At 43.6% G+C, this 21,188-nt stretch overlaps 5 protein-coding genes across 13 annotated transcripts in view; 2 read left to right on the top strand and 3 right to left on the bottom strand.

Annotated features, from left to right (window-relative positions):
- The first annotated feature begins 254 nt into the window (after nucleotides 1-254).
- Nucleotides 255-3,194, top strand: tarbp2 (TAR (HIV) RNA binding protein 2). 2 transcript variants are annotated; one of them, XM_061290686.1, is made up of 7 exons: nucleotides 255-457; nucleotides 786-1,100; nucleotides 1,455-1,524; nucleotides 1,596-1,713; nucleotides 1,810-1,937; nucleotides 2,065-2,260; nucleotides 2,358-3,194. In XM_061290686.1, exons 1-7 carry the CDS (start codon nucleotides 405-407, stop codon nucleotides 2,510-2,512), a joined length of 1,035 nt encoding a protein of 344 aa, XP_061146670.1. In that variant the 5' UTR covers nucleotides 255-404; the 3' UTR covers nucleotides 2,513-3,194. The 2 variants fall into 2 exon arrangements, with proteins under 2 accessions (XP_061146670.1, XP_061146669.1); XM_061290685.1 differs by having other exon boundaries at nucleotides 2,355-3,194.
- On the bottom strand, nucleotides 3,033-10,773 carry LOC133161935 (protein TESPA1-like). 3 transcript variants are annotated; one of them, XM_061290681.1, is made up of 7 exons: nucleotides 7,987-10,773; nucleotides 7,577-7,743; nucleotides 5,188-5,227; nucleotides 4,711-4,919; nucleotides 3,981-4,573; nucleotides 3,799-3,856; nucleotides 3,033-3,686 (listed from the first exon to the last, which is right to left on the bottom strand). In XM_061290681.1, exons 1-7 carry the CDS (start codon nucleotides 8,067-8,069, stop codon nucleotides 3,670-3,672), a joined length of 1,167 nt encoding a protein of 388 aa, XP_061146665.1. In that variant the 5' UTR covers nucleotides 8,070-10,773; the 3' UTR covers nucleotides 3,033-3,669. The 3 variants fall into 3 exon arrangements, with proteins under 3 accessions (XP_061146665.1, XP_061146666.1, XP_061146667.1); XM_061290682.1 differs by lacking the exon at nucleotides 7,987-10,773 and adding an exon at nucleotides 6,155-6,195 and having other exon boundaries at nucleotides 4,711-5,064; nucleotides 7,577-7,716; XM_061290683.1 differs by lacking the exon at nucleotides 7,987-10,773 and having other exon boundaries at nucleotides 4,711-5,064; nucleotides 7,577-7,719.
- Nucleotides 4,804-16,081, top strand: sp1 (sp1 transcription factor). Of its 5 annotated transcripts, XM_061290673.1 has the most exons (8): nucleotides 4,804-4,938; nucleotides 6,632-6,852; nucleotides 10,169-10,263; nucleotides 10,807-10,889; nucleotides 11,640-13,077; nucleotides 13,724-13,865; nucleotides 13,965-14,158; nucleotides 14,344-16,081. In XM_061290673.1, the coding sequence occupies exons 3-8, from the start codon at nucleotides 10,257-10,259 to the stop codon at nucleotides 14,637-14,639; spliced, it is 2,160 nt and encodes a 719-aa protein (XP_061146657.1). In that variant the 5' UTR covers nucleotides 4,804-4,938; nucleotides 6,632-6,852; nucleotides 10,169-10,256; the 3' UTR covers nucleotides 14,640-16,081. The 5 variants fall into 5 exon arrangements, with proteins under 5 accessions (XP_061146657.1, XP_061146660.1, XP_061146658.1 ...); XM_061290676.1 differs by lacking the exons at nucleotides 4,804-4,938; nucleotides 6,632-6,852 and having other exon boundaries at nucleotides 10,822-10,889; XM_061290674.1 differs by lacking the exons at nucleotides 4,804-4,938; nucleotides 6,632-6,852 and having other exon boundaries at nucleotides 13,968-14,158.
- LOC133161936 (cell division cycle-associated protein 7-like) lies at nucleotides 15,238-19,070 on the bottom strand. Its single transcript, XM_061290684.1, has 7 exons — nucleotides 18,886-19,070; nucleotides 18,331-18,594; nucleotides 18,132-18,224; nucleotides 17,891-18,034; nucleotides 17,677-17,817; nucleotides 16,617-16,766; nucleotides 15,238-16,524 (listed from the first exon to the last, which is right to left on the bottom strand). Exons 1-7 carry the CDS (start codon nucleotides 18,991-18,993, stop codon nucleotides 16,333-16,335), a joined length of 1,092 nt encoding a protein of 363 aa, XP_061146668.1. The 5' UTR covers nucleotides 18,994-19,070; the 3' UTR covers nucleotides 15,238-16,332.
- A 790-nt stretch (nucleotides 19,071-19,860) lies between these two features.
- Nucleotides 19,861-21,188, bottom strand: part of cbfa2t2 (CBFA2/RUNX1 partner transcriptional co-repressor 2) — a 49,563-nt gene continuing 48,235 nt past the window's right edge. For both annotated transcript variants that reach the window (XM_061290703.1, XM_061290702.1), the window contains one exon: nucleotides 19,861-21,165. In XM_061290703.1, the coding sequence (XP_061146687.1) occupies nucleotides 20,839-21,165 (327 nt within the window). In that variant the 3' untranslated portion in view covers nucleotides 19,861-20,838. The remainder of the gene's footprint in view (nucleotides 21,166-21,188) is intronic.

Genomic DNA, 21,188 nt, shown 5'->3' with positions numbered 1-21,188 from the left:
TCCATTACAAACTGTTTTTCTACTATGTGTAATAAATTTTATGGTTGGTTTTTAATTTGGCTAAAATACTGTAGTTTTAGCCTTAGTAAATGTTCTGTTTCTCTTACAAAAATTGTGCTTAGTTATTTTTAATCAACTGTTATCTCGATGTTGTCAAAATAATTTTTAAAAAAAACAGCCGGCAAGTGGGCCCCCGTGAACAACAACACCGATCTTCCCGACCAATCAGAAGGCGTTCTCCACCCTACGTCATATTTGTGCTGCCAAGCAACTCTGACGCTAACGAAAAGAAGGGCTGCGTTTTTACATGTTGTGTGGGAAACCCCGTCTAATGAAAGGAAGCGTTTGTTCTGGTGGGGGGGCTTGCCATCCGAATCCTACCGGCTGTCCGTCTGAAATAGGGAATGAACGACGAGACAGCCTCGGACAGCTGGAACAGAAACTCCGGGTGCTCCAGGTAAAAATTGCATTCAGGCTAGGCTATCAGCATGGTAAAAACATGACATACAGTATATATTATTTTTGCGTTAGCATTGTTTGGTGCATCTCGTAAATGAGACTAGAGATTTATATTGTTAATATGTAGTGATCCTCATGCATTTATTGTAATTGGCAGAAGTGTAGGATTACACTACATTACAACAGCATTACTCATTTTCTTCTTCCTGTCACTCAGACTTGTTTGTTTTTTTTCTCTTGACTCAAATTATGCTCTGTTCTTTAAGGTATCTGTAAAGTTTAATTAAAGAATGCTGATCAAATTAATATATTTTGCTTCTATCCAGTATTGAGCAAATGCTGGCAGTGAATCCCGGAAAGACGCCGATTAGTTTGCTGCAGGAATATGGAACGCGGATAGGAAAGACCCCGGTATACGACCTGCTGAAGGCCGAGGGACAGGCTCACCAGCCCAACTTCACGTTCCGCGTCTCTGTGGGAGAGATCAGTTGCACGGGCCAAGGCCCCAGCAAGAAGGCGGCCAAGCACAAAGCGGCCGAGGCAGCACTGAAGATGCTCAAGGGGAATCTTGCAGGTCCCATAGGTTTCGGTCTTGAAGGAGACTCATTTGTCAGAATTGATGCCCCTGTGGATGAAGATAGGTCAGTTACAATACACACCAACAATCACAAATGAAATTTTCCATTGATACTTTATGTCTTAAAAGTAAGAATACGTAAATTCTCACATTGTCATTTTCCCATTAAATGCAATTGTTGCAAACATGTTAATTTTGGAAGCATATACCTCGCTTCAGGATGTTGATAAATGGCTGCTTCACCAATGGACTTCAACAATGTTTAGTGCGATTGATTCCATGATTGTCTTCCATGGGCTTCTTTGATATGTAAAAAATTCTGAAAATCATTCTGGTGATGTCGTCTCTTCCTTTGTGGGTATCAAAGGTGCCTGTCCCATTGAAATGTCTGTTTCTGACATTGCGGTCTTGTGTGCAGCTCTCCATGCGAGATGAAGACTTTAGTCACTTCGCAGCAATCAGAATGTAACCCCGTTGGAGCTCTGCAGGTTTGTTCCCTTTCTGGAATATTTTAAATACATTCAAACACTTGTGTGATTATGTTGTATTTGTCTTTCAGGAATTGGTGGTGCAGAAGGGATGGCGTCTACCAGAATATACAGTGACGCAAGAGTCCGGACCGGCGCATCGCAAGGAATTCACTATGACCTGCAGAGTGGAGAAATTTATGGAAATTGGTACAAACAGCAAACGCAACGCTCCTCTCAATAATTTGTAAGAATGAGCCAGTGAGTGGCTATCTTAATAAAACATGTGTGGTGTTTTTGAATCAGGAAGTGGTACATCCAAGAAGCTGGCCAAGAGAAACGCAGCCGCCAAAATGCTAGCGCGGATACACGACGTCCCAGTAGACATGAGGACCAACAACGATGGCGATGTAGAAGATGACACATTCAACATGGTGAGCGAAAAAAACAACACGTGTCTATACGAGGTGCACATTGAACAACAACACGTGTCTATACGAGGTGCACATTGAACAAGTAATGTCTTGGTTTCTTTTAATTATTACCTATACTGTCGTACAGCACGCGGGGAGCAGGGCGGAGTCTAGCAAGAATAAAAGCTACAGCTGCACTTGGGACACGCTGAGGAACTCAGCCGGTGAGAAGATTCTGCAACTGCGCACTCACCCGTTGGGACTGCCCGACGACTCCGTCTTCTGCTCGTTGCTTGAGGAGCTGTCGATTGAGCAGTCCTTTGAAGTCAGCTACCTCGACCTAGGTATTGCGTGCGCTTTGATAGTGCTTTGAGACTTTAAGAACATTCAAAACAATTAGGAATGAACCTTCCTTTGCATTTTTGTCTTTGGTTTCAGAAGAGCGAAGTCTGAGCGGCCGCTGCCAGTGTCTTGTGGAGCTGTCTACGCAACCAATCACAGTATGCCACGGCTTTGCCATGAACGTTGAGGACGCTCGTGCCAACGCTGCCCACAATGCACTTCAGTACCTCAAAATCATGGCCGGGGCGAAGTGAAGGTCATGGATGAGGACAACGCCAAATACCTCTCATTTTTACAGAAGAAGACATCTTGGAAAAAGATGCTTTTGTTCATGTCTAAATGCCACCGGTGAATATTTACATCATCCCAAATGTCCATTTTCTCTCACACATTTCATGACAAAAAAAAATATGGACATATTCAGCAACAAATCCATCGAGCAGCTATAAAGGATTGTGTCATCATGTTTAAGTCAAAAAGATTACACACACTGGGACACTGCAGAATTATCTTTTTAGCAATTTTAACACGATAAATTAGGAACAAGATGAGAAAAGTGTTTGTTTTGTCCTGATAATGATTTGTATGACTATCAGTTGTTATTCAGCTAATTTAAAATTAGCACATGGAACAGTGGCCACATTATGAACTTGACAATTCTTGCCTTGTCAAGGAGAATTGGGACAATAATGTGGAATACTCCTATTAGACCAATTTGAACGCACGACTTGTTGCCAGTGCTGACAAAAAAATTGAATTCCCTCAAATGAGATACATGTTGGAGATTACTTTTTAATATGGTCTTCAACAAATTATATTTCTCTTTTGTATGTGTGTTTTTCTTTTTTTTGTTTTAAATTTCTCCAGCGTTCTGTGTGCTGCTGCACTTGTGTAGAAAAATCGTATTAAAGTGTTGCTTTTTTGAAATGTACATAAGTATTTCCCATTTTTAAATAGACCCCCTGGGGACCATAAAAACACAGTACTGTAGTTCAAATCGAGTTTGTTGCAAAGATGACCGAATTCAATTGCACTTTTAACTATTTTGCAACCTGTTACTGTTATAATAAATTGGAGAATTGTATGCATACAAGTGGAATTCATTCATCATTGAGAAATTCATGTTACATAAAAATATTTTCTCTGCGAACTCATAAATGAGGCTGCGTAAATTAAATGTTTAAATAACACAGAAAATTCTAAAATCTTTGATAAATATGACCTAAAAACTGTAAGCAACCAAAAAACTGACTTACCCTATAATGCGTAAGAGTTCAATTATTTTAAACACTCTCCAGTAATTTAGCTTGGGTTGCTTCACCCGTCAATTATTGTCAGGGGCATTGTTGCTGTTGTTTTTCTTCCCAAATGGCCTCATCGAAGTATGTTGTCTTTGTCCGAAGTTTCTTCATCAGCCAACCTCACCACCTATAAAGATCCAGGACGCAAGCAGTCAGGCTATAGAACGTCACCTTTTGTAATTTGAAGTTACAAAAAATGCTTCACTACATACATTAGTGAAATACATTTCAAAGTGTACCTTTAATTTGCTGTATTGAGCTTTCTCTTGCTGTTTCTTCCTCTCCTACACAACCCATCTGTTGGAAACAAATGGAACAACTCAATATCAAGAGGGGTGCATCCGCACTGGTCAATCTCAGGCCACCTAAAAAATAACACAAAAAAAAAAACAACCATTTGCAATTACAAAGGTCTACAAACCTCTGAATCTAAGTTGAGCCCCTCATCACACTTCTTGAGGTCCATGATGCATCTTGGAATCTTTGCACGGCAGATATCAATTGAGTATTGACAGACATCTGAAGACACTTCAGGGAAGACGTGATGTAGGGCATTTGCTTGGCGGACACACTCAACTATCTTTGGATTGAGTATCTCGTAGGTTACCGTGCCAATTGGTTTTAACTCATCCTTTATTGTGACACTATCATTTTGCTTGGCATGTGTATCTGTCCCCACTTGTAATGCCAAACTGCAGTCTTCTTCTCCCAGTACATTCTTAGACTCATTCTGGACCTGCTGGGGAACTGGATTGTCCAAATCAGGCAAGATGGACCTTGTCCTGGGTGAGGTGTAGAGGCACATCTTGGAGACGGTATCCTTGAGCCTCTCAACGGGTGAGCGCGGCTCGGTCCTCACGCTGCTCCTCAGGTTGCTCCTCACGCTCTTGGTGGGCGGCGACAAGGTGAACTGCGGAGTTCCGAGTTTAAGCAGGGGCGTGCCGGACACGTGCGAGTACAGCGAGTAGAATGCGTTGGCCATTGCGGTCAGAGCTTGGACTTGTCTGAAACGGCCTGTGGGAAAGATGGCAAGTTCATGATTTAATTGAACTAATTTAAATCGAATTTTATTCATTTTGTTTCAAAAGCACTTTACCACATGAGAAAAAATAAAAACCCACGACACTGACTATTTTTGAGATTAATCTTACTTGCTAAACACAGGGTGGGGTCCTCCTCACGCATCCGTCGGACTTGCGACTCCAAGAAAAGGCGGAAGTTGATACCCCGAGCTTGAGAGGGGAAGGAAAGGAAGCGAGGGGGAATGCGCACAGTGGGCTGCGGGTCGTCGGAGCCAAAGACCAACTGCCACAGGATCTCTTCGGCATCTACTGAATGTGACTGGAGCACCTCCGGAATACTGATGGGAGAAAAAGGAGGTATATCATAAATAACAAAGGGATCAGATGATGTTCGAATGTTGATTTTAATTGAGCAATGTCTATCAAAGAGGCTTGCTGGAGAGGTCATTGTGTCTTTGCTTGCTGGAAGGGTGCATTGCAAGTCTTCAGAGTTGTTAGGGAATACAAGAAAAATAAAATAAAGTGAAGACAAGGAATGATTCAGTTCAATTAGAAAATTATTATATCATTTCAGTTAAAAAACAACAGACTGCATTTCTCACTCACCCCACTTTGGATGGAACATCTCCGCCACTTAACGTTGAATCTGAAATGCATTTTGGAATACAAATAAAGGAAGGAACGTCATCGTGTGTCTGTAAGATAAGTGCTGCTGCATGCGTGTGTGTGTGTGTGTCACTTTATACTACCTCGTGACATGCTAGAAATGATGAAAGTTATGGTAATAAATTTAGTTTTTAATCACAGGTAACCTGGTAACCCGTGTCTTGAAAACAACAAACAACTTCAAAAAATGTAACGGACTTGAAATATCCATCCATCCATTTTCTGTACCTCTTAGTCCCCACGGGGGTCGCGGGTGTGCTGGAGCCTATCCCAGCCATCATCAGGCAGTAGGCGGGGGACACCCTGACCCGGTTGCCAGCCAATCGCAGGGCACACAGAGACAAACAATCATTCGCACTCACACCTAGGGACAATTTGGAGTGCTCAATTGGCCTACCAAGCATGTTTTGGGGATGTGGGTGGAAACCGGAGTACCCGGAGAAAACCCACGCGGGCCCGGGGAGAACATGCAAACTCCACACAGGGAGGGCCGGAGGTGGAATCGAACCCGCACCCTCCTAACTGTGAGGCAGACGTGTGCAGATTTCAAATATGTATTTAAAAATACAAGCTACCTACAAGCTATATTCTAATATGGTTGATTATATTACATGTTAAATGTTGTAAATTTTATTGGTATTTTTATTTTGTGATACTTTTATGTACCATTAGAGAATGCTTGCTTGGCACCGTGATGCCACTAGAGGAAACCAAACCAATATTGTTATTTATTTGGCCTGAATAGAAAATCAGCAAGCGGATGATTTTTTCTGCAAACACTGGACAAACTTAGCCTGGACATAGAATATTGTTCCAACTAATGCTGATATTAGAAATGAAAAAAAAAAAATCTTAACAATAATGCTACTTTGACCATAAAATATAGCGAGCACAGTCCTGCACATACCCAAACTCCAAAGAGAGTTGTTATGCAAGCAGGGCTCCAACCTGCAACACACATTCACATCTTGCATTGGTCATCCGCGCGATGCATACACAAACATTCAACTGGTATTGCGCAATGTTTCTGTTAAAGTGGTTTCCTCGTGTTGATAAACATCAAGGTCAGCAAGTTCCAAACCACATTTGATTGCTCTTCATTTTATATATGAATTATTTTTATGTTTAAAGACGTCAACTTCGGTCAGTGTGCGGACTTCCTGCTTTGACGCACTTTCACAACAGGATGAAGTAAAAATGACAAGGGGGAGGGATATTTCTGGTAAATTTCCAGAAATGTCCCATGGTTATTGACACCATCAATAATCGCGTGTCAGCAGCGCGGCGGTTGTTTACATAAAGGACAAAGATTGACTCGACGAAGCTCTCTTTCACTTCCGTGGATTGAAGTCGGGGGCCGGCGCTCGGCCGGGTGTCTGTCCAGGGACGGTGGATGGGGCTCGGACAATGCTTTTACGCACGCCCGGTCCTACTCTACCAAGCTGTCTTTCACCTCCGTGGATGGAAGTCGAGGGCCGGCGCTCAGCCGGGTGGCTGTCCGGGGACGGTGGATGGGGCTTGGTCATGGCTTTTACGCACGCCCGGTCCTATTCTATGGAGCCCTCTTCCACTTGCGTGGCTGAAAGTCCACGCCGCCACACGCCTGTAAGTTTGTTTTGTTAAATAAAGAGCCGTTTACCAAACCCACGTCTTTCCTTGAACTTTGTTAACGCTACAATATAGTTATATAGTAGATCTGTGGAATAACGATGAGGCTGACGTCAGGGCGCACGCGCGGCGTTGTTGACAAAGGACGAGAAATTTGATCGATGGATTTAATGATTTAGAGTGCACAGATGGTTTGATAACATTATTGCTTATATAATAGTTATTTGATATATAATTTATACATCGTTATATGGGCCTGTGGAATATTTTGAAGTGCAAGAGCCGTCAGCGGCGCGCACGCATTGTTGACAAAGGACGATTGATGGATTTAATGAATTGGAGTGACGCAGGTGGTTTTATTAACGTGTTACTTATGTAATAGTTTTTTGAATAACTCTGAATTTTACGTCAGGGCTGTTCTCAGCTTTTAGTTTGTGTTTATGTCACGTTAGCATACCTATCGTTTAGCCTGTTGTTGCTCGTTCATGACTGTTCTTGGTGTTGGATTTTGTCGAATAAATTGCCCCGAAAATGCGACTTATACTCCGGAGCGACTTATATATGTTTTTTTCTTTTCACTTTTTTGGGCATTTTATGGCTGGTGCGACTTATACTCCGGTGCGACCTATAGTCCGAAAATTACGGTACTTACAGAAAGGACATTTATACTGTATGATAGAAACTTATTGGTAGGTTTAAGAGATTCATTCTTCACACTAACCGTCTGCAAAGACATCATTGTCATCATCTGATAGGGATTCCGAGAGGAAGCTGCAGAGGACCCACTTCTTCCAGGATGGAGCACTGTTGACCTCCACTGGCCACCTTTGTCTTCTGGCAGTGGAGGACAGATTTTCCATCATTGAAGTCAGAGTAGTTGATGAGATCCTTCAAATACAGGAACAGAAGCTTAAGATGGTTTGCAGAAAACCATTGACTGATGTTGCGCTTTTCTGCCAATAGAAGGGAAGTCCTCCCCGAGTGTAAATGGTTTTAAATCTATAGGTTAAAACTGTATATTCCAAGATTCTAAGGTAAAAGGCAGCATTACCTGACTTGCAGACATGTTTCACTTTGAAGCATATAGTATATGTTCACTTTACATCTCCTGGTGGGTCAAAGTGAGCTTACCTGAAGGATATTTGCAATCTTAGCAGAGCTGACACCCCGCATGCTTCGGACGCTTCCGCTTCTTTGCGATAATAATTCACCATTTTGGCCTTCTATATCAGTCTGCAAGTCAAGTTGAATAGAAGGGGGAAGTGACTGTGAGCATCTAAAACTGACACATTGCGTGGGATGCTCACAACCACACATCCTGCAGAGATAAGAGACACATATTTATCATCATGAGCATTTTCAATATTATAATATAGATTCAATATTTATCTATTGACATGAGAAAAACAAGTCATTTTAAATATCATCAGGAGCAGTGGTTAAACAAACAGCCTCATTGTTAATATACTGTGGTTGATGTGACAAGAACAACAACCTGCACTACTACTCCTCGAGGCCTTGGGAAATAAGATGAACATGCCAACACATAGTATTGTTGGGAATAAATTGATGAGTGCAAGATTTCTTTGTAAGAACTTTGGCGGACATCTCTCTTTGCAAGCCTGCATGTGTGTGATTTGGTTCTGGGCAATATAAAATCTACACATGTTGATTTGAGTGGTCACATTTGTATGATATTATTACTTTGAGGGGACAGTAAATATTCACTGCTACTATTTCTCATTGGATAAAAAAAAAAAAAAATCCTCTGCGTTGTCTCATGATTTTTTTTTACACTGCACTTTCTCTTGATTTGACTATTGCGCAATCATCGTATCGCGATACTTCTGTCGAAGCAGAGGCAAAATATCGCGATGGTGTATTTTCGTGAGTTCCTCGCCGACGCCTTTGTCGAACCGCCGGTAACTGTGCAGCGTAATAGCTTTTGTTTACGTGGGCACATGTGCTGCTACACTGACAGCCCCCTCGCACGGCGCAATGATCTAAAAACCCTCCCACAAGAGAGCCATTCCCTGCCCCCGGCGTGGCTCAGGCCTGTCCTCGCTCTTCAGCCATGGCCGCCCCCCGACCGCCTCCGCGCTCTTTTCCAGCCCACAGGGCGCCACCAAGGGAGTGGCTAGCAGCCACGGAGGCAAGACTGAAAATAACCATCCCGCCTTCCACAGTACACACCCGCCCAATTTCGTGTTTACATGCACATCAATATTTCGCTGCCCAGTCGTGAAAAGGCGAACAAGTTGATGCAAGGGGGAAGTCTAACTGTATTAAGTGTGATCAATTAACATGGCGCCTTTGACGAGGCGAAAACAAGAAATCCCACGTCTGGCTAACCCAAAAGGCGCAACCTAGCATGAATAGACCCGCCTTCTTTTCGACTAGTAGCCAATAATATTAGCGGGTTTCGAGTTGTTCCGGACCTGATTTAGAGAACACGCTCTCGATTGGTGTAAAAAGCAATCAGTCTTGATAGAGGCGCGCTTCTTTTCAACCAAAAATAGCTTAGGTTTATGCTTCAAGAGCAAAGTGTGCGTCGTCAGTTTTGATCAATGCAATAAAACTACAGTAGGGCGTAAAACGATCACCTCTGCAAAAGTACATTTTACAAATATTAGTGCCGACAGATCTTGAAGATGACTACAACTAACAACAGCATGAAACGTTTTAAACTCAATTAACTGAAGTGGCAAAATTGTATTAAGTGTAAGTACAGATAAGCATTAAAACTATATATAAGTACTGAAGTACAGCCTCTGAATAGTGCAACAAAAATAATACACTGTCCACTATAAAACACCCACGCTGGCACAATAAACAACACAACTGCACCCAAAGTAGTTTTTCCCCCAATTGATGTCAACACCACCAAGCAATTCTGTCCAGCCCATGAAAGAGGGTTGTCTTGCTAAACCAAAACTGTTGAATTTTTCATTTATGAACCATGGTTCCCATTCCTCCATGTCACTGCAATCCATTTTGTTCTGTCTCATAACACCCCAAAATCTCAATTCCTATTTGTATGTTATTAGGGCTATTGCACTATTTAAAATTAGAAAAAAATATTAAACAAGGTATAACTTAACGTTTGTATATTTATATTCTAAATGTCGGAAGTGAAAAAAGAGTCGTAAGAATATTTAATACTCTTCAAAGTACAGACACATCTACCAGTAATTATTTGAATGTGATCACTTCCACCAATGGGAACTGGTGAACAAGACGTGGAACGCTCAAGAGGCAAACCAGGCGTCCCTATGCCTTTAATCAAGCGCACCCTCTCCCGTCTCCTTCATAGGTGGGTGAGGGGAGGCGACAAGTTTGTGTGAAGTTGGGAAAAGTTGTCAACTAGAAAAAGAACAGAAACTCCTCCCGTCCTGAACATTATGAGCAGTAAGTCAACTTTTTTTCCCCCTAAGTCGTAAGTCTCCACAAGACGAAACATTTATCCACCAAGTAGACTGCGTTATGAAAGTATGTTCGTTTCCAAAGTTTTATGATGTGTAAAGAGTATGTATTTCCTTTGGCTTTTCTGCGGCTCTCTAGTCACTGCAGTTAAATAGAGATACTTTGCTGGCCCTTGTCGCGGATTGGGTTAACGCTTTTCTTACACTCCGATTAAAGGTTATTAATGATCACCACTTCAGGAGCTGGCAACTAGTTTGTGCGTGAAGATCTGTGAATAAACGCCCTACTTGATCTGTAGTTTAAGTTCACGTTAGCACTGCTAATACAATAGCTTGTTAGCTCCCTTCGAGCACTTGTGGCATGTAATACGGCTTCATTTCTCGTTTGAATGAATGTCACATAAAGTATTAACCGTGTGTCTTGTGAAAAATAGATGGCGATTAGTTGCCACGTCTTTTCCGCTACAATGGCACTCGCACAACGACGGAGTTAAAAGTCTTAAGTGTTTATTTATTTATTTTTTTAAAGAGTCTTCTTCCGCAGATCAACAGCAGGGTGACATGGCCGCTGTGGAGAGCGGCGGAGGCTTCAGCCAAAAGAGAAACTCACAAGTAGGTCAACTAGATTTCAACCGTGGTTATTCTTGTGTTGATGGTTTGTGTCTGGATTTTCATTGTTTAGCTGTATGTTGTTTCTCTCTGTGGAGCACATGTCTCGGGGTGGGACGTGGGCAGGTAAAGTTCGCCCACAAACGGGGTGTTGCCGGCAAACCCACTCGCTCGCGGAGCCTCTCGTTCGGCCCATTTGGCTGGCATCGGAGGGGGAGGTGGGGAGGGCGGTGTCCACCGGAGCGCTGAGAGTTTATAGGGCCGCATTTTAAGTGGGTGGGATTGGGGGCAGGGGGAGGCCGAGCCGGCCGTTGTTGTGGTATGGAGGGAGAGAAATGGGGCACTCCCCTACCACCCAACCGGCCTCTCGTATAGCTCATTAAAATTTCTCGTTTTTTTAAATTTTTTAAATGTATAAAAATTCTCAAGATTCGATTCAATTTTGTCATGGCTATTTGTATTAAGCACTAAAATGTAGAGATTTTTATTAAAAAACAAAAACATGGTAGATTAATTGTATATCCATTAATTTCGAGCACCCGATAAATTAAATTCATAAATAAAGGCACCCCTGGACTAATTTTGTCCAACCTTATAGCCATATTTGTTTTATAACACTTTGATTGGATAATAATTTGTACCTCTTTGGGCGATTCCGCTGTATCAGTATTGACACTCAATCATTTACAAAGCTACATGTTCTAACTTCTTTATCGCTGTGTTCTTGTATATTTCCCCTCCGCCCCTTTTCAGGACTCTCAGCAGCCATCTCCACTGGCCATGCTTGCGGCCACTTGCAGTCGTATTGATACCCCGGGAGAGAGCGACTCTCCCGGGGAGCAGCAGCAGCAGCAGCAGCAGCAGCAGCAGCAGCAGCAGCAGCAGCAGCAGCAGCAGCAGCAGCAGCAGCAGCAGCAGCAGCAACAGCAGCAGCTGGACATGAGTCAAGGTGTATTCACCTCCAATGCCAATGGTTGGCAGGTTGTGCCCATCAGCGTGCAGGCGTCATCGTGCGGCAATACGGTCACCACCGACTCCATGCACGCACAAACCGAGGCTGGCAAGGCCAGAGGCTTGCTGTCCCCATCGTCCTCTGTGGCCGTGAGCACTCAGCAACAGCAGTATGTCGTCGCTCAGGCGCCGACGTTGCAGAGCCAACAGGTGCTCACCGCCATTCCCGGCATGATGCCCAACATTCAGTATCAGGTCATTCCTCAATTCCAGACTGTCGACGGTCAACCGCTGCAGTTTGCACATAGCCAGCAAGATTCCACGCTAGCTGCTGCCACAGCTCAAGGACAGCAGTTTCAGATTGTGTCCTCCGCCAATGGCCAGCAGATCATAGCCGCTGCCAACAGAGGAACTGCGGCTGGAAACATCATCGCCATGCCAAGTCTCATTCAGGGGTCCATTCCCCTCCAGAATATCACCCTGGGCAATGGCATGTTGCAAAACCAGACACAATTTCTTGCGAATATGCCCATGTCGCTTAATGGGAACATCACGCTGTTGCCCATCAGCACCGGAGCCACGGCTACAGCAGCAGCGGATGGCGACGCGAGCGGAAGCCAGCTTGTACAGCAGCAGCCCACGTCTTCCAGCAGCAATGCGGGCTACTTGACCAGTGTGTCCACCATCACAACGCCAACCTCCTCTTCATACGGCATGGCGCAGAGTAGTAATGGAGCCACGGCAGTGACATACCAGCAGAGCGCATCTTCTCTCGGTGTCCCCATACAGCCGGACAACAGGGAGCAGCAACAAACACAGCCACAGCACCAGCAGATCCTTATCCAGCCCCAGCAAGTCCTCCAAGGGGCAACGCCCCTCCAAACCATCCAGGCCAATACCATCACAACGGCAGGCGGTCAAGTGTTTGCCACCCCGACTCTTAGCCAGGAAGGTCTCCAGAACCTTCAAATCATGCCAAACACTAGCCCTATCCTGTTGCGCACAGTCGGGCCCAACGGCCAGGTCAGCTGGCAGACTCTGCAGATCCAGAGTCCAGCTGGGGCGCAGATCACGCTGGCCCCAGTGGGCCAGACGCAGGGAGCCCCCGCTACCGGAGGAGTATCGGTAAATACCGTGCAAATCCCTGGACTCCAGACCATCAATCTCAACACGCTCGGAGGATCGGGCCTTCAGATGCACCAGCTCCAGAGTGTTCCCATCACCCTTACTAGCCAAGCAGGTCAGTCGCATCTTCATGCACCCATTTTATTTTACCCAAAGTAGAAGCAGATGTTTGCAAAATGGATTAATAGTTTTAGTTTAGCTTTAACTCCACAGCTGTTAAGATACGTTTTTTTAAATAGGAAATGAACGTTGAATTGTGTTAAAGAACCCCCACTAGTCTGAGAGTAGATTAATTCCAATGCCATTACTTTCTGTAATTCACTGTACATAATAAAACAAAGGTTTTTGCTATCCAATGTTAAGAGCCTTCTATCTGTTTAATACCCCGTGCGCAGTGTATGTTTGCCTGTGTGCAAATGACATCACTGGCACAACCAGTCAAACTACTCCAACAACCGCGTCAATGTGGGTCATCAATTGTGTCGTCACAGGGTGTAACCTGACCCCTCCTGTCGCTGTGTCGCAAACATTACTCCCATTAGATTTCCAAAGATTGAGCACAGTGCATTTAACTGTGTAGATTAGCTACAGTATTTACAAGTGTTAAAGTTTTTCAATGAAATTATTCAAATGACTTTCATGGTTTTCTTATATACTGAGATAAACCGTTCTCTATTGAAAATGATGTCAGGAAGTTTAAGTTCTGAATTTACAGATGTAGTTGCATACTTAAGTGTTTAATTTGTATTAACACTGTGCAGGAGACCAAACGTTGCAGACAGGCACGGAAGGTTTGGACGACAGCGCAGCCCTCGACGACGAGGACATCAGCCCACCGTCGCAGGGACGCCGCAACCGCAGAGAAGCCTGCACCTGCCCTTTCTGCAAGGATGGGGAAGCACGGTACGTCATAGTCCTAAACCCAAACACTTTCCAACCACCATTTCCTCGACACTTGTGAGCTGATTTCGTGTGTGTGCGCATATTGTGCCTCCAAAAAAGCAGTGACCCAACCAAAAAAAAGCAACACATTTGCCACATGTCGGGATGTGGCAAAATCTACGGCAAGACGTCACACCTTCGAGCTCACCTGCGTTGGCACACGGGCGAGCGACCTTTCGTCTGCGGCTGGGCCTTCTGCGGCAAGCGCTTCACACGCTCTGACGAGCTCCAGCGCCACAAGAGGACGCACACAGGTGAGACAAGGGGGAGGATGCAACGTGAAATTTTTTTGGCGCTGGCCTGAAAAAGAGCGAAAATTAGTCTCAAAATGCATTGTTCTTTTCACGCGTGACACATTTCATTGAGCACTAGCGAAGGAGAGGTTTTAAAATCAGACTAGCTACATTCTGATGCATATTTGTCTTCATTCATCCCCAAGGTGAGAAACGGTTTGCCTGTCCGGACTGTCCCAAGCGCTTCATGCGGAGCGACCACCTCTCCAAACACATCAAAACCCACTTCAACAAGAAGGGGGCGGTGCCCAGCAACAGCGGGGCCGCTGCTTCCGACACCCCTCCCGCTGCCCAATCCCCGGAGGACGAGGGCATGTCGGCCGGCGACCAGCACTCCATCGTCACCATGGAGACGCTCTCCCCGGAGAGCTTAGCTCGGCTCGCCAGCAGCGGGATCAACATGGTGCAGGTGGACCTAAATCATATCAACGGCAACTACTAAGAGGAGCATGCCGCATTCAGGGACCGCAGACATTGATCAAACAAGATTATGCATTTAGATTGAAAAGTTTCCTTGCCTATTTGTTTACAGAAATCATCATTGCCCCACGACTACAATCATCTCCGTAATGGAACTGCAATAAAATGACCGAAATTGTAATCAGTCTTCTCTACAACAATAATGCCCTACAAACCCCGTTCAGCACAATGAAAAGCACAATTTATTTCAAAGAAGGTTTTGTACTACATCATGTAGCGCAGGATTTTCAAACGAGATCCTGGATACTGAAATGACACATACACTTACCTTTGTTTGAGTAGCCCTGCTCACTGCCAAACTGATTCGCAAGTCAAATTAGATTGAATTATAGGGGAAGTATAAAAACAAACAAAAAATCCTTCACAATACAGTAGTGTTAAAGCACCCCCACGATTCTTAAACACAGTTTTCTGCGAAATGTTTGAAGAGTGTGAAATTAGCAGGTGGAAAAAAACCACCAATTTTACACTGCAGTGTATTGACTGAGTTCATACGTTTTGCAAGACAATTTTTGACTCACCTTTGCCTTTTAAGGTGGTTTTATTTTTTTCTTCCCGCCATTTGCTCAATGCAACACATGACTGGTTTCAAAACTACATCCAATCCATCTTTAATGCCAAATGGAGCATTTTTTCTTCTTTGAGAGAACTGGATTTTCCACATCATCCTTACTACGGTAACTGTGACTGCTGAGACAAATGAAATTATTTAACATGCTTAGGTACACAGCCAAGTTAAAGTGCTAGGATTAATTGTTTCATTGCAAAATAACTTCGTGTATATATATATATAAAAATATCTATTTGCTAAGAAAAGAAATCCCAGCAATCTTAGCCGAGGCCGGAATGGTCCTTGTTGATTGTGAGAGGTTGCCTTTTTAGTTGTTTGCCTCTTGCGCACAATCTTAAATCATATTATGAGTTTTGTTGTTGTATGTCGATCAAGTGAACGATGCATTTGTGTACGGTCATTATGTTCCAAGAACTTTTCATCTCCCCACTCTGTGGTACCAGCTGACACTTTGCCTTGTGGAGTTAATTTTTATTTGTGAAATATTTTTGTTCAAAGCTGTACGGCGCAAATGCTCAGACCAAAGTTCACACACAAATAAGTGGAAATGAAGAGTGGTCATGTCTTTTGTTGAATTGTAACTGGACAAAGTAATCAGTGCGACACGACGAGTTTGGCTCAAGTTGCTCAGTGTATTCAACAGGTCAATTTGGAAGGATGCTCATCACCACTGTGAGAATGTCTTCCTTAGACCCCATGTGTCAGGCTTTCCTTTTTTTGTTGCAAACTCTACATACAAGTGCTCTTTTTCTTCCCACTGCCTGTTCTAAATGAGGGATTTTATATTGTATACTACTGCAAATGCAAACAGCTGGATTAAAATCATTCTCTTACTTTTGCTTACTTTATATACACGTATTTCCCACTTAAAGCACAGCTCAACCATCAAAGAAAAAAAACTTTATTTGTTTAAAACTAAAATAATCATTCCCAAGTTCACATGTCTAAGTCGTCACCATCACTCTTCAAGTTTGTTGCGGAGACTGAAAGATGAGATGTTTGTGTTACACATTTTAAGTTAGTTTCCAGTCATAAACACAAAACAAAATGTGACTGTCCCGCAAACTAAATCACAGCATCCACTTCATAGCCTACAATAGATATCTGTACCATCGTCAACCTCAACTGATGAAAGGTACCTGCTGAGGTAGGAGTGCACGTCCGAGAAGCCGTGGTATTGTGCAAGAGGGAACAGGATGCCGGTGGGGCAGCGGCCTTCTCGTTGCCGGCAGAAGCTGCAGTTGCAAATGCCTCGGCAGGGAGGGCACTGCCACTCCTGATTGTGCGTACACAAAAAATGACTTCAACACAGTTTAAGACTTTTATATATAAAAGTCAATGTTATGTTGGAGGGTCTAACGGTCTAACCGGATCCAGCAAAGCCTTCTTGACATCCTCTCCGTATCGGTTCCTCAGACACGGCCCGCAGAACTGGCCCTGGATACCTCGGCAGCCCTCGCTCCGGCAGCATGTCTTTGTGTCAACCGTCTTTTGCCGACATTGGTGGCACGTGGAGCCCTGAAAGAAAAAGAAAAAAAAGCTCCATTAATACGTATACTGCACGTCCAAAGCAAAACATCCTGAAAGTGGTAGAATACAAAATATAAAATTTAAATAACATCTTAAATGAAATTAAAAAAAGATTATCTGCATTAAAATATCAAAATATCCGCTAAAGGGAAATGTACTTTCGGCAGTTTGCAAACACATTTGATTAAGGCTGCGTTAGACACATATAATCATATCAATATAATTTCTAGTAATAGTGTGGTCGCTTAATAAGTGGAAAGGAATGTGCAGACTACATGAATTTGTTTTCTACAAAGTACTGTGGAACAGGAGGTCCAGACAGGGAGGACATCTCAATGCCGGTGAGGAACGCAAATAACAACTCGTCTTCGTGGTCCAGACACCTGTGCTGAGCAGGGGAAAAACCCAAACGAGGAGGAGATGACCATCGACCAATCACCATACAATATTTTGCATGCTTGAATATTCATATTGTGTTTCTTTAAAACTGGGCAACCCGGAGGAATGTGTTGTCTTTGATGGTCACAAAGGCACACGAGTTTTTGTGTTAAGGACCCGAGACCCAGGCGCCTGTATTAGCTTGCTTTGTCAGGATTTAAACAATTGGTAAATTCGGCCTAATTGATCTACTGGTCTTCTCTTTGACAGAACGAACTCGCAAAATTGTTAGGTGCGACAGTGTGTGGATTTGGACATAATTCTTGTGTTAAGTGTTGATCAATTTGGAGTCAGATCAATAACTAAAATCCGTAGCCCAACACCGCTGATTACTTTTATTTAAGCAATCATTTTTATTCATTTGGTGTTTGTTGATTAAAACCATTACAAGGTTATTAATTTGATAATCGATTTGCTGTTGACTAATCGATTAATTTTGACACCTCTAGCGTGAACCTACGGTGACTCTGTTGTAGATTTTGCCTGTCATGTGGTTGGCCACCAGTTGAAGTTCATCCTCCGTGATGTCGTCCACGGGCCGGATCACGTGAGGGTTGGGATTGGACCGTGGGGTGCTACGTTGCTGCGGAGCTCGCCAGACCTGGAACCCAATGTAAATTACATAATATGAACGTGCTAAAATTTGCAGACACTATCAAGACAAGAGAAACTACCTCCAGAAGCTGTTCTTCCAAGCTGAGCTCAAGCTCATCCTCTCGTGCGCTACAATGGTCCTCGCATCGGCCCATGGAGCGGGTCCGTCGGCGGGACACTTGCTCCGGGTTCTTCCTGGACTCCCGTATCATGCGAGGTGGATGCTGTAGCCAGGTTTGTACACACAAGTCATTGAAAGACACTCACTGGCCCTCATGTTATAGTATTTATAGAAATGGTATTTCTTCTTTGTCTACTCACAGATATTTTTTCACTGGGCTGCTTTACTTCCTGTTTTTTCAGAAGACTGGTGCCTCCAGACATCTTCTGCAGGTCCGCCATCAGCTGAGCCAACTATTGCAGCAGAGAGCAAATTAAACACAGCAGATTCTTTTTAAGTCTAGCTGCAGCGACATCCAACAAATTTCTGCTTAATTGTAAGTGAACTGAAGGACTTTACCATGGCTTTGTTTGCCTTAATGTTTCGCTCTCTCTTCACCAGGAAAGAGTCAGACTGACTCTTTTGGGTACTCTCTTCCTCCTCTCCGTGATCATTATCATCATCACAAACACAATCCTCATCGGAGTTGTGGTCAGTCAGAGACGAATGGAGCGCCACCCTCAACCTGAAGGTTTTTGACGTTTTGGCATTCTGTTGCTTGGAGGTAACACAAGAAGGCTGGTCTCCATTTTGACCATCATATTCATCTTCCAGGTCACTATTCTGCATGGGAGAAGCAAACAAGTTTCCTTTCAATGGACCACTGAAGCACCATATTATATTATACAACAACTTCCAGGTGTTATAATTGTTCTATTTTTTTTTCCAAACTATGACTACACCATGTTAGTAATCTGCTCACATTTTGGTTTGACTCCGTGGTCACACATACCTTTTCATCTGTCAGTCAAAAGTAAGACTATAGCAAAAACAGCAATTACATAAATCAAGACAACCACACGCAAACACTCACAATAAAATGAACATGAAGTCTATAAACATAAAATGGTGCACCTTGTCACAGGGGTCGCTCAGTTCATCTTCACAAAAGCCACAAAACGTTTTTTCATTGTCAGAGTCTTCAGCAAAAATTTCAGCCAGTTCCTTTGTGAGGTGCAACATCCCTAAAACTTTCTGGTGGTTAGAATCTCAACAACAAACGCCAAAGAGCGTTTAACGACGCGCCGTTTGTGACACCATTTTAGTTATGACGAAACAGGAAGTGCTGCAGGTAACGTTGCTTGCCAATTAAGACGATTGAGTGCTAGGTTTCCCCTTAAGGGTAGCGCGAGCACTATCACACTGCTTAAATCTCCGCCCGCGTCATTTCACCCAGGGAATTTAAACAGACACATCGACTTGTATTTCTAATATATTTTTGTTGTGGTTTAGGTTTTATTTCGTGACGCCGTGGTATTTAGGGATTATTTCGTGACGCCGTACTTTTGAACCCTCCCTGCGTTCCGTAGGTCGTGGGATTTACGAGCACTATGCAATTGTGCGGTTTATTGCCACCTTGTGGTGAGTTCTAGACATTTGTCTATTTTGTAAGTTTTGAGTTGGTTGACTATTACTTTACTCTCAGATTTTATGTATTAATTTCAGATTTTCTGATTTTAAGGTCTCTCTAACACAATGACGTAAGTATAGGCATTGTACTGTACTCTACATATAGTATAATCCACAGATCTAATTGTGGAGTTATTATTACAACCTTCATGTAGGGCGGCATGGTGGAATTATGGTTGGGGTTCCTACCTCATAGGTCTCGGGTTCAATTCCCAGCTCGGGTTGTCTAAAATTTGTAGAAACATCAAGGTTAGTAGGGATTGTTGTGTACATGCAATTTCTAGTTAATTTTACCAAAAGATAGCTGAAAAGATCAGTGAGGAAGGGCTGGAGTAGAGCTGTAAAAATTGGAAGAACGGTAGTAGTATATAATGTAAGCCAATTAAAATACAAACCATAGCAACAATTAAAAAAAACATCTTCAGTAGCTCTATTCCTTTATTTTGTACCTTGCGTCAATATAACTTTTGTGACTTGTACCAAATCTTTAAAGGACAAACAGGGCAAATGAAAGAAAATAACGGCATAATTATATTTTTTACAAACTCTTACAACAAACGAGAGCAAGTGTAGTAGTAGCTCGTACAACATTGGACGTGAAGTTGTGTGAGTTCATCTCCTGAGATCTGTCTGTGCTGCGTGAGGAGTTGTCACCGGGACTTTTTGCCGAGCTGCTACAACAATGACACCGTGTGCCAAAATGATCTGCCTTTTAAGGGCCCACCAATAAATTGAAGGACTAACCCGATTGCTGGTCCGCTGTGTATATAGTTATTGAACACATGTAAGCTACAGCTATGTTGCACGGCAGCTAGAGTTGTGTATGAAAGGGAGAGGCTAGTGTGTGCATCTCCGAAGCCAACCTTGGGGAAGTAAACCAAAGTGTACTAACTTGGTGGAAACATCATTCTGTCTGTTTTCCTGAGGTCCTCATTAAAATTAACTTTGGTGTTACGGAAACAGTTTAATACCTGAACGCTTTGTGTCATTATATTGCTTGGCAAGAAAGAAAAAAAAAAAACACTTGACACATTCACACAATCATTGTTTTGTCTTGAAATCTACACCACTAAATCTTCATGGCTGGTTTTATTACACGTAACCCACCTGCCACTGTTTTAAATGTATACACAAAAATGAGTGGAAAGGAAAGCTGCTTCAAGGAAAGTGTACTTTATGTTTAATCTCTCGTTTTATAATCATTTTCACCCTGCCACCGGAGATGGGTCATCATCTTGAGTTTTTTTTTTTTTTTTTTTTGAGGGGAGGGGGTAACTATAAACAAGTTTCCATCTGTCAATGGGATCTGTTGGTCCAAGGTGAGTCACTGGGGGTTAGGGTTGAACATCTGCTATTCTGGAGTGACTCTGAATAAAAAGTTCAGCCACCATCTTCCTCCTAATGTCCATTAGTCTCAGGCGCCGAGGCCGGCGTCGAAGGGGTGGACGAGCGAGATGCCACCAGAACCTTTTCCCCGCCAGGACTGGATGCAGAGGTCGCGACATCGGAGGTTGTGAGCACCGTGGGGGACACTCCTGCGGCGGCCGCTGCCGCCACCCTAGCAGCGGAGATGGCGGACACGGGTTTGGGCTGAGCTTGAAGTCCGGGGCTGCAGATCAAGTGGTGCCGCTCCCAGTCTTTGTGCTGGCAGAAGGAGCCGCAGTAGCGCGCCGCGTTGCAGCCGCTGCACGTCTCGCTGGCTTTGCGGCCGCAGTTCCAGCAGCACTGTGAGAAAACACAGGAAGGCG

The sequence above is a fragment of the Syngnathus typhle genome, linkage group LG11 (assembly GCF_033458585.1).
Source record: "Syngnathus typhle isolate RoL2023-S1 ecotype Sweden linkage group LG11, RoL_Styp_1.0, whole genome shotgun sequence".
In the NCBI taxonomy this organism is placed as follows: domain Eukaryota; kingdom Metazoa; phylum Chordata; class Actinopteri; order Syngnathiformes; family Syngnathidae; genus Syngnathus; species Syngnathus typhle.
This window is presented reverse-complemented; position numbering and strand designations above follow the sequence as displayed.